General features: G+C 40.3%; 1 protein-coding gene across 9 annotated transcripts in view; it reads right to left on the bottom strand.

The window, feature by feature from the left end:
• IQSEC1 (IQ motif and Sec7 domain ArfGEF 1) overlaps positions 1-19,410 on the bottom strand; it is a 595,321-nt gene that overhangs the window by 479,909 nt on the left and 96,002 nt on the right. For 7 of the 9 annotated variants that reach the window (XM_053303424.1, XM_053303427.1, XM_053303440.1 and 4 more), the window contains exon 2: positions 10,540-10,569. The exons of the other annotated variants lie outside the window; for them this stretch is intronic. In XM_053303424.1, the coding sequence (XP_053159399.1) occupies positions 10,540-10,569 (30 nt within the window). The remainder of the gene's footprint in view (positions 1-10,539; positions 10,570-19,410) is intronic. 9 annotated transcript variants of the gene reach the window in all.

The following is a 19,410-nucleotide window of genomic DNA, read 5'->3' as shown; positions in this document are numbered from 1 at the left end:
AAAGTTAATTTGTATCACCTGTGAATTGTTTAGGTTGGGTATGATCATTTGCATTTTCTTGTATGTACATCTATTCGTTTAAATGTAGGGAAGCCATAGCAACTTCCTCATACATCTCTGGTCAACAGGCCTGTGCAATTACTCAGCTCTGAATATTTGAAGCTAAAGTATGTGCACATTACAGCAAACCTGCACAGACTGGACTGTTCACATGCAGAGCAATACTGTGCTCAGCACTGGGGAGGACCTTTTCAAAGGCAACTGGAGATGCAGATAGCACAAGGTGTGCACAGGGCATGGAACTTCCCAGTGCTCTACATGGCGGCAAGTGGTGGGAATGGGCACTTCCACACAGGGCCAAGGGCGATATGCACATCATTTGACCCTTCAATTATATAGGCCTATTTGTCAGCTTGTTTACATATCAAGTGACTTCACTATTGCTATACACAACATTATATGAGGGGTAATTATCCAGAAGAACCATGCACCTGCTTCTTCATAGCCTTGAATTTATTAACACTCCCAGACATACCCCAAAATGTTTTTGAATCTGAGGGAACTGCTATAACATGGAGTGTTCTGCTTTTCAAAGAAAACAAATAAACCTCCATTAAATTCACAAGCATTTGATGATTACATTAACTCTTTGGATGCCAACCTCACAAAATAAATAAAGGTGCTTTCCTTCTAGGCTGATGACATCATCACAGGATAGGAATATCCTATCCTGTGAGTCCTCTTGCTCTTGATGTTGTGCAGTTTTTATACTCAGAGGGACATATATAAGAACATAAGAACAGCCCTGCTGGATCAGGCCCAAGGCCCATCTAGTCCAGCATCCTGTTTCACACAGTGGCCCACCAGATGTCGCTGGAAGCCACAGACAGGAGTTGAGGGCATGCCCTCTCACCTGCCATTACTCCCCTGCAACTGGTACTCAGAGGCACCCTGCCCTTGAGGCAGGAGGTGGCCTACAGCCCTCCGACTAGTAGCCATTGATAGACCTCTGCTCCATGAAGTCATCCAAACCCCTCTTAAAGCCATCCAGGTTTTTGGCTGTCACCACATCCTGTGGCAGAGAGTTCCACAAGTGGATCACGCGTTGTGTGAAAAAGTACTTCCGTTTGTTGGTCCTAGACCTTCTGGCAATCAATTTCATGGAGTGACCCCTGGTTCTAGTGTTGTGTGAAAGGGAAAAGAACCTCTCTCTCTCCACTTTCTCCACACCATGCATGATTTTATAGACCTCTATCATGTCTCCCCGCAGTCGTCTTTTTTCTAAACTAAAAAGCCCCAGGTGTTGTAAATACAATAAATTATTACTCTGCTCACAAACTGATCCAATTATCTCCAATTATGAAACCCATTATGCAACTAGGATATTAATTTATTAGGAATTGTTTATTCCTAATGAACAATAATAGCAGAAAAATTATAACTTTAAAAAGATTAAAGAAACCACTTCCCTTTATAGCTCTTGTTAGTAACATTTGAAACCCTCTTTCAGTTTGTTACCTCTGCTTCAATAATTTTTATTTAACAGTATTTAGTAGCCGGTAAACAGCAGATAAAATATACTATACAGGGCCACCCCTAGGATTTTTGGTACCCTAGACAAAGTATGACTAATATGCCCCTCCCCCATTCAGCTAAAATTATATTCTGTAACATGCAGAATATATATATTTATTTACTGAATGTGCAAATGGGGCATCAAAGGCATACTTGGCAGCTGGTGCTGGCTGTAGCAGGGGTACAAAAAGAAAAGCAGATTACACCTTGAAATATCTGCAAGACCACTACTGCCTGCTGCCCCATATTTCTGTCCATGGGCATAGAGCCCATGGTTGTTGTATGCCCTGCCCTCACTGCTCATGCAAGACAGCCATTTAAAGGGTCTGCCCAGCAAAGATATTGAAAGGCTTGACCCCTCAAATGGCTGTCACACATGTGCATCGATCAGATGAGGGGCAGGGTGTGTGGTGGCCATCCCATGGACTTTGTGTGAAGCTAAGCAGCAGACAGTGGCAGTCTTACAGACTTTTAGAGGCATAATCTGCCTTCCTCACAATCCTCCCCACCCCAGTCACAATGTAGAGGGCAGCTATTCACGGGAGGTGGGGGCAACAGCACCCTCCCCGGCCCCCAAATTGGCACCCTAGACAGCCACCTAGTGGATAGGCTGGCCCTGACATGCTAGTTGTCAGAAGTGTATTTCTTCTGAATAGCAGTACCTTCCATGTGGGGAGGCAGTTGCTCAGGCAGTAGATCATTGGGTGCCAGTACCACCTCACCTACCTCCGTCTGCTGTTCCCCCATTGTCACCAAATCATGCAACAGCCATGGCTCACCTACTTCCCTTTGCCATCACCACTGTCTGCCTTGATGCAAGGCATGCATTATACCTGGAACATCTTCCGCCCCTGCCTTATGTGCCCCTAGGCTACTTATGAATAGGGGAAGAGGAAATGAGCAAAAGGCAATTAAGTACTGGAAAGGCAGCTTTTCCAGTATTCTACCTCCCTTTCCTCTTGTGCTTCCCCCTCCTTTTTAATCATCATATGAAGTATGCCCACCACAAGCGAGGTGGTGGTGGGCGTACTTCATATGGCAGCAGCTATTGCCACTGAAAATGAAGAGAAAGCAGCTGAGGCAAGAACGTGTGTGCATAAAATCAAGCAGTGACCGCTATTGCCACAGTTTGAGGGGATGGATAGTGTGTGAACAAGGCTACAGTGGCATTTAAGGCCCTGCCTTGCATGCACAGACATCTTGGGCTGCCCCTGTTTCTCCTCCTCTCTCAAATGCTAAAGAAGTGCTACAAGTTCTTCAGTTGATATAAAAGCTGTACTTATGGTAGGTTGTAAGTACCATCTTTTTCCTATTCTGCTTTCTTCATTGGCTCAGGGTCATTAGTTTTCTACTTTTCTTGGAGAAGATGATAACCATTTAGTAACAAGCGAAATAAAAACAGCCTGCACTCAAGCCAACAATCAAATTGTCCTGCTTTGCTCAGAAACAGCAGCAGGATCTTTACCCTTAATAAGCAATGTAATTATCACTACACTAAACTGTATTTAGTTAATGCCCCTAGTAAAGTCTCAGACTATAATGTAGTAATGGAGAAACCATGAATGAGTGTAAGCCTGCAGTCCAAGTTGCAGTTTCTAAATATCAGTTGCAGGACAGAAAGCGAGAAAGCGTGCCCTCACCTCTTCTTGCCTGTGGCTTCTCAGAGGCATCTGGTGGGCCACTGTGTGAAACAGGAGGCTGGACTAGATAGGCCTTGGCCTGATCTAGCAGGGATGTTCTTATGCAATGCAGACTAGTGTATATCACCTTAAGCATGTGTATTGTGGGATGCAGTCATATTAGTTATCTTCAACAAAAAGAGACTGAGTGCTGGAAATACCCAAAGTTTATGAAATAATTCAATGATGTTTTAGTATTATATTTTATTCCTCAAAATATGTACTAATCTATTTCATTCGTACTAACTCCATCTTATAGTTAGTATCTAAAGAATGGTGATCTAGTTTCATATATCCATGGTGGAATTTAGGCATTGCTGCATGAACAGTACCCTTAATACCACTTTGAAAAAAAAGGAATTTTAAAAAACTGGTGGGGGTTTTTTGTTTTTGTTTACATAGATCAATACCCTTCTGTTCTAAGAGATATTGTTCTACCAAGGTTCAAAGAATTAAAAAATCCCACCATGGTACAGGCATGCAAAACCCTGGGTGTGTCTAAAGAATGGATCTTTGGCTCCCAGCCCCCCCCCCCCATTTTTTTTAAAGAAGCAGATTTTAAAGGTCAAGTTCTATTGAAATGTGAAGGAGGAACTACTCTGATCTCTGAGAAAACTACTCTGCTGCCTATGAAACCAAAGTTCATAAAGCAGTTCAGTTCATCATTAAAACCAAAATAGATCTAATATATTCCTTCCTCTAAATTTACCTAAAAACACAACAGGAATCCTTTCTCTCTCTTTCTCACATAGATGTTATGTCACATACTTTCTGCCATGACTACATTCTTCAAAAAAAGAAGAAGCTATGAATCCCACAAGTCCCATGCCACTGGGGAACCTAAAACGGAACTGAGAGACGAAAAACCCTACCTTTTAAACAGAAGTAATGGAAAGTAAGATTGCTGCTTGAGCGATCCATACAGAGCAATGAACAACTCTGATGGACTTCTATTAGGACAGCGGGGGACTCTGTCAGTGTTCTGACTGTTGGGGGTCCCTGTTGTCATGAAAGTAATGCCTGATAGAGAGCATACTGGGTTCGACCTGCCTGCCGGACTGATACAACCGCACAGCCTTAATAAATATAAAACATTCAATGCTATCATATTGTGGATGTTGTTAGTCCAATATTTATTGTTTGAGGGGGAATGATGTTTTTTTCTTGAATGATGTTTCTTCTTGATAAAGTTAGTGAATATGTAATTTGAGATTCCAGCAGGAATCCAGTGAGTTCCTTCATAGTAGCAGTTCTGAAAATTGGGGGGAAATGGGATATGACAGACAACCACAAATGACTACACTAAGGTATCAATATTTATCTGTATCCAGATAATGTTCAAAACCATACTTGGAAGGATTATGAATGAACCATGTGTGCAATGTACCCTCTTCCCTCTTATTCATTCTCTAGCACACACAGTTTAAATCAAACCACATTTGCCATAACATCCAGATGACCAACTGTGGATTTAGCAGTCCCTCCAAATCACAAACATGGAGAAGAAGAGAGGAACACACATGGTTACATTCATGATTTTCAGTGGTCTGGAGAATTGTCTAAATGTGGTCAGAGCGTCATATTTAGGTGTGAAATAACTGCACACTGCCCCTTCAGTCCAGTCCAGACTGCACTCCCTTCACTAAGACAAACTGTACATCTACATCTAGCCCCTGCTAACTGAGCAAAGAGGCACCTTTTAACGTGGTGATTCTCTTTATTTAGCAGGGGGAGAGTAACTGGCCCTATCCACCCCCAGCACAGTACTTCCAGTGACTGTTGCTGGTGTCTATCTTATGTTTCTTTTTAGAATGTGAGCCCTTTGGGGACAGGGAGCCATCTTATTTATTTATTTATTTATTATTTCTCGGTGTAAACTGCCCTGAGCTATTTTTGGAAGGGCGGTATAGAAATAATAATAATAATAATAATAATAATAATAATGTGAGGCACTACCTTGGCATGGTTGTGGGGCTTGTGTGCTCTGAGGAAGGTGAGAGCTATGCCAGAGAGCCAACCATACTGGACAGGTCTCACCATAGGAGCCAGACAAAGAGTGCCTCTCCCATCAACAATATGGTGAGATGTAACTTTAATAAATTTATACCGGATCGGTCGTCGCCCGTGTCAACAAGGACCGCACCAGGTGCTATAGTTCCTACACATCTGGTGGCAAGTGGGCAACAGGACTCAGGATCTTCAGTTGAGCAACCAGGGCTGGAGACTGCAAGGTTACTGGAAGAAACGTCGCTTAACCAAAAAATATATATGAAAAATGCCAACAAGGAAATAATGATCTGCTATTACAAGTCTAATCCAACTAGGAGAGGTTATTTAAAAAGAATGTACCAAATTTGGAAAGAGAAGCATCCAGATACAGAAATAACAGAACAAAGGCTAGCAGACCAGAGAAGATTCATAATAAGAAATAAAGTATTCACAGGAGTTGAGCTGGAAGAACTGCAAAGAGCAACACAGGCTCAAGATATGGAAGAAGAATTACCACCAATTGAAGAAGTTGCTCAGGCGCAGGTGGAGGAGGTGTTGAAAATAGAGGATGTCACTGTTGCTGAACTGTTTCAAAATCAAAACCAGGCAACCTCCCCTTTGCCTTCACCTCAAAAACCCAAATGCCGTTTAACAGAAAAGCAACAAGAACTAAAGCAAAAAATAACTGAGCATATGAACCAAACAACCACCAGGGTTCGACTTCCAGCTCTAAAAACAGTTGCCAAAAAACAACTCGCTCAGGCATTAAAAGATGTCAATGCTGCACTTACAGAAATAACAACCAATAATTTGCAAGAAACAAACCAACTAATGTACAGTGCAGCAACAACAACACAAGAGCTTGGATATAAGATCAGTGGACCTGTAAAAAAAGAAAGTAGTACATCACCTAAATGGAAGATTAGATTAGAAAATAAAATCTCTAGGCTTAGATCAGATGCTAGTAAATTGAAAGATATGAAAGACAAGAAGCTGAAGAATGAAGACACCAAACAGTATCTAATCCAAAAATACCACCTAGATTCAAGGAAAATTAGAGAAGTCCTGGAAATAATAAAGCAGCAAATAACAGCAGTGTCAAAGAAGATTAGCAGATATGAAGCCAGAACTACACAACACAGGCAGAATCTCCAATTCCAGTCGAATCAGAGATGTTTCTACCAAAGCATAGAAGGAGAAACTGCAAGAAACATAGAAACACCAAATAAAGAAGAAACAGTGAAATTTTGGGGGAAATGATGGGACAATCCAATAGATTATAATAAAAAAGCAGGCTGGATGAAAGAGGTCAAAAATGTAACCAACAAATGCAAGATCTAATAATAACACCAGAATTAATAAGTGAAAGAGCAAAGAAAATTAAAAATTGGACTGCTCCAGGCGACGATGAACTGCATGGCTTTTGGCTTAAACACCTAACAAGCCTTCATAAACAACTATCAAAACAGTTCAATCACATTTTGCAAGGCAGTGATATTGAACAATGGCTAACAACTGGGAACACTCATCTCATCATGAAAGACCCAGCAAAAGGTGCAGTTCCAAGTAATTATAGACCGATAACCTGCCTGCCAACCATGTTCAAATTATTTACTGGAATAGTAGCAGATGAAGTCATGCAACACTTATTAACTAACAAACAGCTTCCAGTTGAACAGAAAGGAAATTGCCCAAACACCAGAGGCACAAAAGACCAGCTGCTGATTGACAAAATGATTTTAGAAAATTGCAAGAGAAGAAAAACAAATCTAAGTGTTGCATGGATTGAATACAAGAAAGCCTTTGATTCATTGCCTCACAGATGGATACTAAAATGTTTAGAAACAACTGGTGTCAGCAAAAACATTCAGATATTCATAAAAAAAGCAATGAGCATGTGGAGTACACAGTTAACAATCAATGGTGAGACACTTGAACAGGTTAGCATTAGAAGAGGCATTTTCCAAGGGGACTCACTATCCCCTCTGTTGTTTGTAATCGCCATGGCCCCACTTTCACAAATACTAAACAAAACAGGCCTCGGATACCAAACATCTAAAACGTCAATTCAAATCAACCATCTGTTGTACATGGACGATCTGAAATTGTATGGAAAGTCCCAGTCAGAAATCGAATCACTGCTAAACACTGTCCGTATATTCAGTAGCGATATAGCAATGGAGCTGGGACTAGACAAGTGTGCTGCATTAATGATGAACAGAGGGAAAATAAGAAAAACAGAAGGAATAGAACTGCCCAATGGAAGCAAGATCAAGAACCTGGAAGAGAAAGAACATTACAAATACTTGGGCATTCTCCAGGCTGATAACATTGCACACACTGAAGTTAACAGAAAAATAGGAAGTGAATACATCAGGAGAGTTAGAAAAATCCTAAAGTCCAAACTTAATGGTGGGAACACCATACAAGCCATAAACACCTGGGCTATACCTGTTATCAGATACACTGCAGGGATAATAGACTGGACCCAGGCAGAGCTACAGACGCTAGATCATAAGACCAGGAAAATCATGACCATCAATCATGCTCTGCACCCCCGCAGTGATGTCGATAGGCTATACCTCCCTCGCAGCTCAGGTGGAAGAGGAATGCTGCAAGTCCATCAAACAGTAGAGGAGGAGAAAAGAGGCCTTGAAGAATATATCAAGGACAGTGAAGAAGATGCACTTCAAATGGTCAATAATGCGAAACTATTCAACACCAATGAAAGAAAGCAGGCCTACAAGAAAGAACAAGTCAAGAACCGAACAGAAAAATGGAAAAATAAGCCCCTGCATGGTCAATATTTGCACAATATAAGTGGAAAATCAGACATCACCAAGACCCGGCAATGGCTTAAGAATGGCAACTTGAAGAAAGAAACAGAGGGTTTAATACTGGCTGCACAAGAACAGGCACTAAGAACAAATGCAATAAGAGCAAAAGTCGAAAAATCAACCACAAACAGCAAGTGCCGCCTTTGTAAAGAAGCAGATGAAACCATGGACCACCTGATCAGCTGTTGTAAAAATATCGCACAGACTGACTACAAACAAAGGCATGACAAAGTAGCAGGGATGATACACTGGAACATCTGCAAAAAATACAAGCTACCTGTAGCCAAAAATTGGTGGGACCATAAAATTGAAAAAGTTGAAGACAATGAAGATGTAAAAATATTATGGGACTTCCGACTACAAACAGACAAACATCTGCCACACGATACACCAGATATCACTGTAGTCGAGAAGAAAGAAAAACAAGTCAAAATAATCGACATAGCAATACCAGGGGATAGCAGAATAGAAGAAAAAGAAATAGAAAAAATCACAAAATACAAAGATCTACAAATTAAAATTGAAAGGCTGTGGCAGAAAAAGACCAAAAGCATCCCAGTGGTAATTGGTGCCCTGGGTGCAGTTCCAAAAGACCTTGAAGAGCACCTCAACACCATAGGGGCCACAGAAATCACCATCAGCCAATTACAAAAAGCAGCTTTACTGGGAACAGCCTATATTGTACAACAATATCTATAACAGCAACAACATTGACAATAAAATTCTGGCATCCCAGGTCCTTGGGAAGGACTCGATGTCTGGATAAAACAAACCAGTCAATAACACCTGTCTGACTGTGTAAAATAATAATAATAATAATAATAATAATAATAATAATACACTGGTCAAAGACCAAAATAAAGATATTGTATTGTAGATATTGTATTGATGTAAATCTATGTTTTCAGCCCTCTCAAGGAATTGCATATAAAAACTTATATGTTGTCTTTGCGAAGCTTGAATCAGTAGTTAACAAAACATTATAGAAAGTAAGAAAGTCAAAGTACTGCAGACACTGGATATGACAAAACTACATCAAATTATCAGTCTGACTGAACCTTTTTAGCAGTCTGCTTTAAACAAAAGCAAAAATGTATATCTAATGTATACAGAAGTGTAATCTTATTTACCAGTCTTGAAATTTCTGAAGTATCACCTTTTGAAGATTTCAGTATCATTTTTAACAGCTCAGTGAACAAACTTGCTACAAAAATCCAGGTATTATTGTAAACTGCCTCATATGTATCTAAAATATGCACAAGCATAAATGCAGTAAATATTCAGATAGAAGAAGGAATGTTGTCTGTCGCTGCTGCACCCACCACAATGCTCAATTGGACCAGCGCCAATGCAGGAGCAGATGAAAGCAAAGAGCAGTGGCAGAACTGACCTTTTGGAAATTGAAGGGTCGGCTGGACAGATGTCTACTTTTTATGAGTGTGGGCAGTCAGCCCACATTTGGCCTAGCCAACCCCTAAACTTTGCCTGGAGAACTCCAGTACTGGAAAACTGGTAAAGCTGCTTTATGCCTGACATGCTGGTTTGCCTAGTAACACAAAAACGCCTCCTCTTTCCCATTCACCATCATGGATCCTGTCACCTGATGGATAAACAAAGTGTGAGGAGTCTGTGCCTGTTGGGGAGGGGTTCGATTGCTAGTGGGGAGATACCAACAAAGTTCCCCAAATTCTGAAATGTATTTTTGGAAGCTCAGACACATACACATGAAAAAAAGATATGTATGTTCTACAACCCAACTAATTTTACATGATTTTCTTACACATCAAGAAAACCTTGTTTAAAATAAAGAAACAAGCAAACAGCACATAGTCATGGTCAAAGCTGTTAAAGTACCTAATGTGATACAAGGAGCAACACAGCAAAAAGTTGTTCTTGTAGAAAGAGATGAAGATAGCTATGCTAAAGATCAACATTTGCAACGAGACACCAGATATCTTTTACTTGAAGAAAAGGCATTTGCTTCTCTTAAGAAATCTGTCTACTAAAAATGAAAATTGCTAAATAACTTGTTTTTTTAAAGATAGGACACAAATCTAACAGACAGAGAAAACAATAGTACAAGATACGACATGAAATATGCATGTCTATGGAATTATCTTCATGCTCCCCTATCAAGAGTTATTCCGCAGAACAATAGTTGCACAAGGATGAACATTATACCCAAGTTTTCAGAATACTGAGTTCTTCCTTCAGAACAGAAAATAATTTTCACAAGTAAAGTTTCTGTAAATATGTCAAAGATCAAACAATGAGATTGCTTTTTAACTTAAGCACATAACTTGAAATGTTTACGTTTTTTGATAGCAGCATTAAGATGCAAGAATGCTGCTATTTTTCTAAAAAATTGTAATAGTTTCCCTATCGAGATTAAAAAGCACATCATTTCAATAAGACACTGTTCCATAGCAATTGTATAAGGCAGAAGTGTAAATACATACCTAATGCTTCTTGAGCTTTCACCTTCAGACCTGTAAACAAAAATAATTTAGGTGTGAATTCAAACGCCCGAAAACCTGAAGTATATATCTATACTCATTAACTTCTATGTCTCTAAAGCAGATAATGATACTCACAGTGAAAACCCTTAATCATATGCAGCCTGATCGACTCAGCATGTGTATGTAGTTGTCCCACAATCAGAACATGATAAATATTCAAATGAACATCTAATTAGTAGCACTGGAGTGAGGATCAACAACATCCACAATTGGATGCACATTAAGATGAGTGCCCAGTTTATATACCCAGTACTTCATTCAGCAACTGATATACATGAAGAAGCCTGCTGGAGGGCAGATTCCCCTTAAGTGATATTTATTTATTTATTTATTTATCATATTTTTATACCACCCAAAACTTACGTCTCTTTTATTAACTCTTTGAAGGATGGGCTTGAATTATTCAGTGTGTGTGCATGTGCGCGCGTGTGTTTGTACACACACACACACACACACACACACACACACACACACCTCATATATACCACCTGGTTACATTATTCTCATTATTTGATCACTTTATCACAGTATTTTAATCATATCACATAAGGGGCTTCTCTGTATTTAATCAGGAATCCACATATGAAGACTTTTTATTTAGTTTATGTTTGTTTATTGTTTCATTTTTATACTGCCTTTCATAATGCATCCCAAGGTGCATTAAATACAATAAGATTTCATAAAATTCACATTTAAAACCTTAAAAATCAGTTAAACAGTAAAAACCACAACACACCAAAAAGCAACCATAGAAGCAAGAAAGCTGAGAAACCTGGCCGTCTCTATGGGGTGAACAAATAAAAAGGTCTTTAGTAGTCGTTGTTTTTAAAAAAGCAGCCACAGATATCAAAGAGTGGGAATTCACAGGGAGAGCATTCCAAAGCCTGGGGGCAACAACAGAGAAGGCCCTGTCTCATGTGGGACAATTTAGCCTCTCTCAACATTGGCACACAGAGCAAAGGCCCCTCTGACAACCTTGTTTAAGTTAAGACAAACTTTGGTTTAAGTTTGTTTATACAGGCCTATTGCTGACAAGTTTTTTGTTTTTTGTTTTAAATGCTTTGCACGCTCTGTAGCTGGGAAGAAAAGGGAAGTCTGGCTGACTATGGGTCATTTATACAAATTAGAGCCCAGTTTGAATGTTTTCTGACAGGAATACAACTGCCCCGCCCAAACAAGTGTCTGCTCTTATGACTGGTGAGATCACCTAATCCAGATATATATTTGCAAATGATACAAGAGTCAGCAATTCATAATTTTTGTAAAAGAGGCAACAGTAATGCAATTTTAATTACAGTGGTCCCTCGACTTACGAACTACTCGACAGAAGTATTTTTCGAGTTACAAACGGCAGTTTTAGATCCGGTTTTAGATGCGGTTTTTTCGACTTACAAATTTTTAGATGGGGTTTCCTCGACTTACGAATTTTACATGCAGTTTCCTTGACTTGCCTGCCTGTTTACTGCCTGTTTATTCTTGAAAAGAAATGTTCCTGTGCAGTTTGCAAGCCTTACTGGGGGTCTGGGTCTTTTTTCTAGGCTCCGGAACGCATTAATCCGTTCCCAGTGCATTCCTATGGGAAACCGCTTTTCGACTTACGAACTTTTCGACTTACAAATGTGCATTCGGAACGGATTAATTTCGTAAGTAGAGGGACCACTGTATATTCTAAATTGACATCTTTCTGATTAAGATGGGTGTTATACTCTAATTAGAAGTGACCTATCAAAACAAGTACCCAAAACCATCCCCTTGGGAGGCTAGGATCTTCCCTGAGACAGTGGATTATAAAGGTTTGGGCCATGGATTTGATTCTTGAACTTTTCTCCTCATTTTTGAACTTTCCCACTCTGAACTTTCCCCCTAGCTTTGGGCTTCAAGCTTTAGCTATAGTTTTTGTGATTTTTCTCTGGGTTCTATCCTTTGTGTTGCTGAGACTGATTTGCTGACTGATTTGGCAGGAGAGGTGAAATGTCTACTGAATTATTTAATAATTTAGACTTTTAAAGATTATCTCTTTTAACTTATCTCAAACGTAACCCACATAAAATGTTAGTATCTTGACCTTTCACAATGTGGTTTTGTGGATAAGCACTACTGAACATCCATATCATTACATTTCTATACCACCCCATACAAAAGTCCCCGGGCAGTTCACAATCTAAAAACCATTAACAAACTGACAATTTAAACCATTTAAAAACAAATATAAAAACTCTAAAACCCAAAGCTTTAAAACCGTAAACTAGAAGCCTGGCTTAAACAGGTATGTTTCCAGGTCCTTCTTAAAAACATTCAGAAAAGGGGAAACTCTAATTTAATTAGGAAGTGCATTCCAGAGTTGACTATAACAGAAGAACCAGTTGACTATAACACAAGAAATAGTCAACTGGTTATTTTAAAAAACAAACAAGTTGTCCTGCAAGAACTAATCTTCTTACTTTCCTTTCACTATCTCTACAATTGGAACAAGTTTGTTCCAAATCGGTTCCCACTTGTACCTCAAACACACACACATCCACCATTTTGAATTTGGGTAGATTACATCACCACAAATTATGCCATTGAGGTGTCCCTATGTGTCCCTACAGCTGTAGAAAAATTGGTTCAGATCAGTTAGGCAGTTCACAAGTTAGCTCTCTTATGCCTCAAATATTCACGCACCTGCCAACTTGAACTAGGGTGGATGATATGGCGACTGGACCATTAGACAATGAGGGAGTGAAAGGGATTATTAACACAGATATGGGGGTTGCAGAGAAGCTAAATGAGTTCTTTGCGTCTGTCTTCACGGCAGAGGATACTGAGCATATACCTGTTCCTGAACCAGGCTTTTTTGGGATGGAGACTAAATAACTGAGTCAGATAGAAGTGACAAGAGATGATGTTCTAAACTGTCTGAAAAAACTGAAAATTAGCAAACTGCCAGGGCTGGATGGCAACCATCCAAGAGTCTTCAAAGAACTCAAATATGAAATTGCTAACTTCCTTGCAAAATATATAACTTCTCCCTGCAATCAGGCTCTGTACCAGAGGACTGGAAATGTAACACCGATTTTCAAACGGATTATCTGGACCCTTTTAAATCTGGCTTCCACCCCAGATATGGGACTGAAACTGCCTTGGTCTCTCTAGTGGATGACCTATGCCGGGAACTAGACAGGGGGAGTGCGTCCCTGTTGGTTCTGCTGGACCTCTTGGAGGCTTTCGATACCATTCACCATTGTATCCTTCTGGGCCGCCTCTTGAAATTGGAGGTACTGTGTTGCAGTGGTTCTTGTCCTTTCTTGGGGGGAGGGTCCAGAAGGTGGTGCTGGGGGACTACTGCTAGGCTTCATGGCCATTGGCCTGTGGGGTCCTGCAGGGTTCGGTCTTGTCCCCCATGCTGTTCTACATGAAACCACTGGAAGAGGTCATCCAGGGACTTGGACTGAGTTGTCAGCAATATGCGGACGACACTCAGCTCTATCTCTCCTTGTCACCTGATCCCAGGGAGGCGGTGGATGTCCTAAATCGGGGGCTGGAGGCCATGATGAGTTGGATGTGGGCTAATAAATTGAAACTGAATCCGGATAAGATGGAGGTACTGTCGGTCAGTAGGAGAGCCAAACGGGATGAGGAGATTTTACCGGTTATGGATGGGGTTGCACTCCCCTTGAAGGAGCAAGTATGCAGCTTGGGGGTACTACTGGACCCGGCTCTGCTTTTGGAAGCTCAGGTGGAAGCGATGGCCAGGGGTGCCTTTGCACGGCTTCGGCTAGTGTGCCAGCTGCATCCCCTTCTTGAGAAGGCAGATCTGGCCACAGTTACCCATGCTTTAGTCAGGTCACGGCTGGATTACTGGATTACTGTAATACTGCTGCCCTTGAAGAATATCCGTAAACTGCAGTAGGGTTTTATCTGGACTGCCCGTTGGGAGCACATCACACCCATTTTGAAAGAGTTGCACTGGCTGCCAGTTCGTTTCTGGGTCCAATTCAAGGTGCTGGTTTTGACGTTTAAAGCCCTTAACGGTTTGGGCCTGCGAAACCTGAGGGACTGCCTGCTCCCAAGGGTTGCTGCCCACTTGACGAGGTCATCTGAGAGGGCTCTGCTCTGGGTGCCGACAATGAGGGACGCTAGGTTGTCGTGCACTCGGGACAGGGCCTTCTCTATTGCTGCACCCAGGCTCTGGAATGCTCTCCTGGTGGGTATCTGCACCTCAGTCTCCATCACAGTTTTTAGAAAGCATGTCAAATCGTGGCTTTTTATCCAGGCTTTTATATGATTGTCTCCACTGCTGCTTCTTGTATTATGTACTGTTTTTATGCTAGTGTTTTAATTTTTTAAAAAATCAGATTTGTTTTTATTTTTTTAGCTCAATATTTTAATGCATTTTTTAAAATAATCTTGTTTTTAAATTTTATTCTGAGCCACCTTGGGATTTTCTTAATGAAAGATGGGGTATAAATTTAACAATGAATAAATAAAATAAAATAAAATAAAATAAAAATGGATCCAGGGGCAATCTGGAATATTACACGCCAGTTTGCTTAACGTCCGTTCCAGACCAATTGATGGAAAGCATCCTCAAAGATGAAGTTGTAAAGCACAGAGAACAACAGGCCCTGCTGGGAGTGAGCCAGCATGGCTTCTACAAAGGGAAATTTTGCCTCACAAACCTTTTGCAGTTCTTTGAGAGTGTCAACAAGTGTGTGGATCAAGGTGATCCAGTTGATGTAGTATACCTGGACTTCCAAAAAGCTTTCGACAAACTTCATCAAAGACTCCTGAGAAAACTTAGCAGTCATGGGATAAAGGGGCAAGTACATGTGTGGACTCCTAACTGGTTGAAGGACAAGAAACAGAGGGTAGTGATGAATGGAGAGTTTTCACAATGGAGGGAAGTAAGAAGTGGGGTCCCCCGGGGATCTGTAATGGGACTGGTGCTTTTTAATTTATTCATAAAGGATCTAGAAGTAGAGGTAAGCAATGAAGTGGCCAAATTTGCAGAGATACCTAACTCTTCCGTGTAGTGAAATCCAAAATGGATTGTGAGCAGCTCCAAAAGGATCTCTCCAAACTGGAGGAGAGGGCGCCAAAATGGCAAATGTGGTTCAGTGTTGGCAAGAGTCAAGTGATGCACATTGGGAGGAAAAACCCCAGCTTCAAGTATATGCTGATGGGATCTGAGCTGTCAGTGACTGACCAAAAGAGGAATCTTGGGGTCATGGTGGACAGCTCATTGAAAGTGTCGACTCAATGTGCAGCAGCTGTGAATAAGAAAAATTCCATGCTAGGGATCATTAGGAAGGGGATTGAAAATAAAACTGCTAATATTATAATGCCCTTATACAAAACAATGGTGTGGCCACACATGGAGTACTGCATACAATTCTGGTCACCACATCTAAAAAAGGACATTGTAGAACTGGAAAAGGTTCAGAAGAGGGCAACCAAGATGATCAGGTACCTAGAGCACCTTTCTTATGTGGCAAGGCTACAACACCTGGGGCTATTTAGTTTAGAAGAAAGATGACTGCAGGGAGACATGATAGAGGTCTATAAAATCATGCATGGTGTGCAGAAAGTGGATAGAGAGAAATTCTTCTCCCTCTCCCATAACACTAAAACCAGGGGTCATTCCATGAAATTGATTGCCAGGAAATCTAGGACAAAAAACGGAAACACCATTAGCACATTCAGTGTATGTGTGTGTGTGTGTGTGTGTGTGTGTGTGTGTATGTATATGTATGTATGTATGTATGTATGTATGTATATATATATATATATATATATATATATATATATATATATACACACACACACACACACACACACACACAGTGGTCCCTCGACTTACGTAAATAATCCATTCCGAATGCACGTTCAGAGGTCGAAATTTTCGTAAGTCGAGGAGCGCACCACGGAAGTCTCAAAACACTCGTAATTCGAGGAAGCTGCATCTAAACATTCGTAGGTCGAGTAAGCTGATTCTAAACCGGCAACTACTTCTGGTCTTTTTTGTCGCTCGTAACTCGAAAAAAACGTAAGTTGAGTAGTTCGTAGGTCGAGGGATTACTGTGTGTGTGTGTGTGTGTGTGTGTGTGTGTGTGTGTGTGTGTATATATATATATATATTCATTCTGCATGTCACAGAATATAATTTTAACTGAAGTGGGGGGCATATCAGTCATACTTTGTCTAGGGTACCAAAAATCCTTGGGTTGGCCCTCTACAGTGTATTTTCTCTGCTGTTTACCGTCTGCAAAATACTGTTAAATTAAAAATTATTGAAGCAGAGGTAACAAACTGAAAGAGGGTTTCAAATGTTACTAACAAGAGCTATAAAGGGAAGCGGTTTCTTTAATCTTTTTAAAGTTATAATTTTCACACAACACATAATCAGCTTGTGGAATTCTCTGCATAAGATGTGGTGACAGCCAACAACCTGGAAGGCTTTAAGAGGGCGTGCCCTCTCTTTTGCTGTTCCTCCCCTGCAACTTGCTTTCAGAGGCATTCTTATGATTCCTCTCAAATAGAGCATACAAGCAAGCAGATAATACAACAGATGTGTTACCTTTTCCACTTTTTAACAAAGGGTCATAAGACAAAAACACTGCAGAAACCTATTATCCTGACTCCTCAAATACTATTTTAATTCATCTGAAAGGCTAATAAAGTGCCAACACAGTCAAACCTAAAACAGCTATTAAACAATTTTAATTTTCAAAGGGATTATTTAAACATAGATGAGCACAATGAAGTTTAAAAGGTGATGTGATCATATTTTCCTCAGGTAAAAAAAACAAAAAAGGCACTTCATTGTCTGGACTACAATCCCAAGAACAAGCAGAAAGACACTAAGGAGTCTGTATAAGTGCAGAGGAGTTTTTGATCCCCAAATAGCAGATACTCTTTCTGCATCAAAGCTTATTTCAATATAAGTGTGTTCCATGTATAGGAAGGGGAAAACTGCTTTTGAACATGTCCCTCACCCTGAAGTAACTAGACTCTTCTTGATCAAAACACCTTCTTCCCCACCCTGTATATGCCCACACTTTTTAAAAATATGGCAATTAACCTGATTCAAACCAACAAAAAAATCAGCTTTCCTAAATAAAAATAGATTACTGATGCAGCCTTTGACAGAATCAGGCAAACGATCTTACATATTCTCCACTCGATGTTTTGCTCTCTCATGAAATATTAAAACTGTATACATTATTAGTGACATTAGGCAAGTATCTGTGTTTACATACTTTTGATGATAAGATAAGATAAGATAAGATAAGATAAGATAAGATAAGATAAGATAAGATAAGATGTTCTTTACTACTTTTTTCTTGCCAACATATAGCATTAAGTGTTTTTAATTAGACTTGCTAGCGGGGAAATATAATATCAAAATGCAGAAACAGCATATACAGTTAAAGTACTCTAATTGTAAAATCTATATTGTTGTCAGTTTACCTTTCAAAATATTTTAGCAGGAAAATGATGTTCCATATTTCCTCTTTAGTCTTTTTAAAGACTAATTGACTCTAATTGTGTTGCTATTCTCCTCCTAAGGCCATGCTACAAGTTATGTGCTCAATCAGTTACTGTATCTCTCACTTCTTAGAAAATGAAATGCAACTATGGGGGTTTCCAACTTGTTAGAGACAGTATGTTGCAGTGGTTCTAGGACTATGTCTTGGACCAGAGGTTCAAATTTTCAATCAGCCTTAGCATAGCAACTTATTTTCAATATCTATTTTCACTATCTAGATATTTCTCTAAGGCATACCCTTTCACTAATCCCATGTGTGGCAGCTCTCACAAGAGTTCTCTCACGAGAAAGTGGGAGAGGAAAGCACCGGTGCCGGCAGTCAGGCTTGTGGGCGAGGCAGGAAAGATGACGGGAGGGAGAAAATGGCAATGGCGGAGGCAGGCAGGTGAAGAAAGCGGAGGCAGTGGGCCAGTGGGAAGAAGAGGGAAGAACTAGAGGTGCAGTTGGTCTGCGCTCAGCCCAGCTAGCATGAACTTATTTTCCTTCCCTTATTACACACACACACACACACAAACACACACACATATCTCATTGCTTTTTTGATGCTATTTTTTTCACGTCTTTTCCCTGACTCTGATCCTCAGCTATGAGGACCCTAAATAAAATGCACACACACAAATGTGTTTGAGACAAGTTTTCAAAAAGGCTATTTGAAACACACGAGACACACTATAAAAGGTTTCAAGACCGACTTCTGCACTTCTGTTTTAAATTGTTTCCCAGCGTAATAAAAGACCACAAACACCACTTTGCTAATAGATGCCATGATGAGGGCCTTGGTGGGGGGAGAGGGCCAGACAGAGATTAAGCTTCTCCAAATTCAGTTTTTCCCTTTCGGTCCTTGTTGCTACTACCCACTTAATGCCACCCTAAAGACCACAGTTAGGAACCAGTGGCTTCCCTATCTGCACAAATGGGAAGATATAGCTAATACCCCTTTGAATGTCGGGTTTCAGAAAAACTGTGTGAGCCAAACAGGCACATGAAAGGGTAAAATCCCTTCAGAGAAAAACGAAAACTCACAAAACAAACAAAAACATCATCAGGGTAGAGGAAAATACAGGCATATAAGTAAAAACTTGCAAATTTCTAGCCCTACAAGCCTAATTTTACAGGAACACCTTCAGATTAGTCTTCCTGAGCCAGTTTAAGCAGGGATGGCTGCAATTCATCAGAAGAAAAAGGAACTGGGGAGACAGAAATGTGATTTCACTGTTTAAACCAGGCTGACATAGGCAGGTCCAAAGTTATCCTTACAACCAATAAGAAATTGTTTCCAT

The sequence above is a fragment of the Hemicordylus capensis genome, chromosome 2 (genome assembly GCF_027244095.1).
Source record: "Hemicordylus capensis ecotype Gifberg chromosome 2, rHemCap1.1.pri, whole genome shotgun sequence".
Taxonomy (NCBI): Eukaryota; Metazoa; Chordata; class Lepidosauria; order Squamata; family Cordylidae; genus Hemicordylus; species Hemicordylus capensis.
The sequence above is the reverse complement of the archived record's forward strand: the minus strand, read 5'-3'. Positions and strand labels throughout refer to the sequence as shown.